Source organism: Carlito syrichta, unplaced genomic scaffold (genome assembly GCF_000164805.1).
Source record: "Carlito syrichta isolate Samal-C Ts95f unplaced genomic scaffold, Tarsius_syrichta-2.0.1 Scaffold115607, whole genome shotgun sequence".
Taxonomy (NCBI): domain Eukaryota; kingdom Metazoa; phylum Chordata; class Mammalia; order Primates; family Tarsiidae; genus Carlito; species Carlito syrichta.
Window position 1 is genome coordinate 38,107 of NW_007059703.1, and position 3,409 is coordinate 41,515.

The 3,409-nt window shown below is 51.1% G+C and overlaps 1 protein-coding gene across 1 annotated transcript in view; it reads right to left on the reverse strand.

Moving 5' to 3' along the window:
• Positions 1 to 3,173, reverse strand: part of LOC103275372 (adenylate kinase 7) — a gene marked incomplete at its 5' end in the record, with an annotated part of 27,378 nt that extends 24,205 nt beyond the window's left edge. The window contains 2 exons of the mRNA XM_008072789.1: positions 387 to 519; positions 3,045 to 3,173. Of these exons, the coding sequence (XP_008070980.1) occupies positions 387 to 519; positions 3,045 to 3,173 (262 nt within the window). The remainder of the gene's footprint in view (positions 1 to 386; positions 520 to 3,044) is intronic.
• Between the last annotated feature and the right edge of the window lie 236 nt (positions 3,174 to 3,409).

The window sequence follows — 3,409 nt, forward strand, 5'->3', positions numbered from 1 at the left end:
AAAAAAAAAAAAAAAAAAAGAATCCTTGTCCAAACCGGGTGAGGTGGTGGTGGCTCACACCTGTAATCCCAGCACTGTGGGAGGCCGAGGCGGGAGGATTGCCTGAGCCCACGGGTTCGGGACCCGCCTGGGCAACTTGGTATGACCTTGTCTCTACAATAAATCAAAAAATTAGTTGAGCGTGGTGGCATATGCCTGTAGTTCCAGCTACTTGGAAGAGAGGGGGAGGATCGCCTGAGCCCAGCAGGCAAGGCTGCGGTGGCCCTGAGGGTGCCACTGCACTCCAGCCGGGGTGACAGAGTGAGACTCCGACTCAAAAGCCAAAAACAAACACACAAAAGCCCAGCCTCTACGGGTGAGGGCACGGCCCCGCGGCGCGTGGTCACCTGCGCTCTGCTCCATGTTGTCCTTGACGCCGTCCAGAAGCTCCTGTGCGTCTTCCACCCTGTCCTCGTCTTCCTGCTCCTCCTCACCCTCCTCCTCTCCCTCCGCTCTCTCCTTGGGTGCGACAATCTCCTCCTACACGCCACAGGGATATTCAGATGGGAGGATGCCCAGCGTCGGGCTGTGACCACAACGTATCTGGCAGGTGATCTGGGAAGGGTCTGGGACCCAAACAGGGAATGTCCCCAGCGACAGCTGTCATGCAAAGTCTGGCAGGGTGTGGGTCTCCGGGCAGATGGATGACAGCCTCACGTTTCCTCGTCCTCTATTTTTAGGGGAATAATACGTTTTTGTGCGAATATCAAAACTGGCTGGGAGTCAGCACTTAGGCCGGGCATGGTGGCTCATACCCTAATCCCAGCACTTTGGGAGTTCCGAGGTGAGAGGATTGCCTGAGCCTACAGGTTCGAGACCAGCCTGGACAACTTGGCGAGCCCTCGTCTCTACAATAAATCAAAAAATTAGCCAGGCGTGGTGGTGCATGTCTGTGGTTCTAGCTTCTTGGAAGGCTGAGGCAGAAGGATCACCTGAGCCCAGCAGGTTGACCCTGGGGTGGCCGTGAGCGTGCCACTGCACTCCAGCCTGGGCCACAGAGTGAGATTCCAACTAAACATATATATATAAATAAAAAGATAAGCCAGGCTCCGTGGCTCAGCCTGTAATCCCGCACCTTTGGGAGGCTGAGGTGTGTGGATTGCCTGAGCCTGCGGGATCGAGACCCACCTGGGCAACTTGGCGAGACCTCATCTCTACAATAAATCAAAAATTAGCCGGGTGTGGTAGCGCACGCCTGTAGTTTTAGCTACTCGGAAGGCTGAGGCGGAAGGATCGCCGGAGCCCAGCAGGTCGAGGCTGCGGTGGCCGGGAGCGGCCACTGCCCTCCAGTCTGGGTGACAGAGTGAGACTCCAACTCAAAAAAAATAAATAAATAAAAAGATAAAAAGGAATATTTAAATAAACAGCCTGGTAATACCCCGAGAAAAATGCAGTAAGAATTTTTACAATCTGGGAGTTGGTGGCTCACACCTGTCATCCCAGCACTTTGGAAGGCAGAGGGGAGAGGATTGTCTGAGTCCAGGGGTTCGAGACCAGCCTGGGTAATTTGGCGAGACCTCATCTCTACAATATACACATATAAAAAATAGCCAGGCATGAGACTGCAGGATCACCTGAGCTCAGCAGGTCAAGGATGCAGTGGCCATGAGCATGCCACTGCCCTCCAGTCTGGGAAACAGAGTGAGACTCTACTGGACGTGGTGGCTTGTGCCTGTAATCCCAGCATTTTGGGGGACCGAGGTTAGAGGATTGCCTGAACCCACGGGTTCAAGACCAGCCTGGGCAACTTGGCGAGACCTCATCTCTACAATAAATCAAAGAATTAGCTGGGCGTAGTGGCGCATGCCTGTAATTCCAGTTACTTGGAAGGCTGAGGCGGATGGATCACCTGAGCCCAGCAGGTAGAGGCTGCCATGAGCGTGCCACTGCACTCCAGCCTGGGCGACAGAGTGAGACTCCAAATCAGAAAAAACAAAAAACAAAAAACAAAAACAGAGTGATACTCCGACTCAGAACAAATAATAACTTTTTTAAACATGTTCACGTCAACAGATCAACAGATAGAATACAAGATATACTTTTCAGCCACAGCTGGAGGCCAAATTGGTTCAGGGCAGCCCAGGAGAAACGGTCTGTCTCTCCAAGGAAAGCCCCGCACATTCTGTGTTTCCTTTTTTTTTTTTTTGAGTTGAACTTTTATGGCCTCGACCTAGTGGGCTCAGGTGATCCTTCCTCCTCAGCCTTCCAAGTAGCTGGAACCACAGGCACACAACACCATGCCTGGATGATTTTTGATTTATTGTAGAGACGAGGTCTCGCCATGTTGCTCAGGCTGGTCTCGAACCACTGAGCTCAGGCAACCCTCTCGCCTCCGCCTCCCAAAGTGCTGGGATTATAGGCTTGAGCCACCACGCCTGGCTACTCTGTGTTTTCATAACTGGGGCCATCAATAAAGTCCAACCAAAATAACAAATGTATTTGTTTACCAACATGTAAAATTAGTTGCTTGTTTATTACAAGACTAAGAAAAGCTTTAAGCATTTCATTTCATTTCTTTTCTTTCTTTTTTGTTTTTTGGGGTTTTTTTTGAGACAGTTCTCTAAAGCCTCAAACTCCTGGCCTCAAGGTATCCTCCTGTGTTGGCCTCCCAAGCACTGAGCTTACACAAGTGAGCCACTATGTCCAGCAAGAAGTGTTTCTTTCTTTCTTTTTTTTTTTGAGTTGGAGTCTCATTCTGTCACCCAGCCTGGAGTGCAGTGGCATGCTCACGGCCACCACAGCCTCGTCCAGCTGGGCTCAGGCAATCTATCCGCCTCAGCCTTCCAAGTAACTGGAACTACAGGCACACGCCACCACACCTGGTTAATTTTTGATTTGTTGCGGAGACGAGGTCTTGTCATGTTGCCTGGGCTGGTCTTGAACCCGTGGGCTCAGGCCATCCTCTCGCCTTGGCCTCCCAAAGTGCTGGGATTATAGACGTGAGCCACCGTGCCCGGCCTGAATTGAGTAACTAAAATGGCCCATAAAGTAGCTAAAAGTGTTACCAGTTTTGCTATGGCTTCGGAGATGACGTCCTTCAGTTTAATGTGATGGAGTTTGTAGTACTTGGACAGTTCTTCAGCAATACTGGATTTCCCCACAGCCGGAGGACCGAGGATGCAGATCTTGATTGGCTGAAAGGGAACAACGGACACACAGCCACCTCTCAATGGTCCGTGACTAGACAGAATGTTTTTTTCCCAGGAAAGTGCCTTGGTGACAGTCTCTGGACCCTGTAAACTAACTCTCCCTCCTCTGCCTCCAACCCCTGCTACGCTGGTGGCTGCCTTGACATCCTGAAGGTCTCCGCTCTCTAGTCAGAAGGCTCACGTTCTAGTTCATGTTCACTCATTCAGCAGGGCTTTTTTTT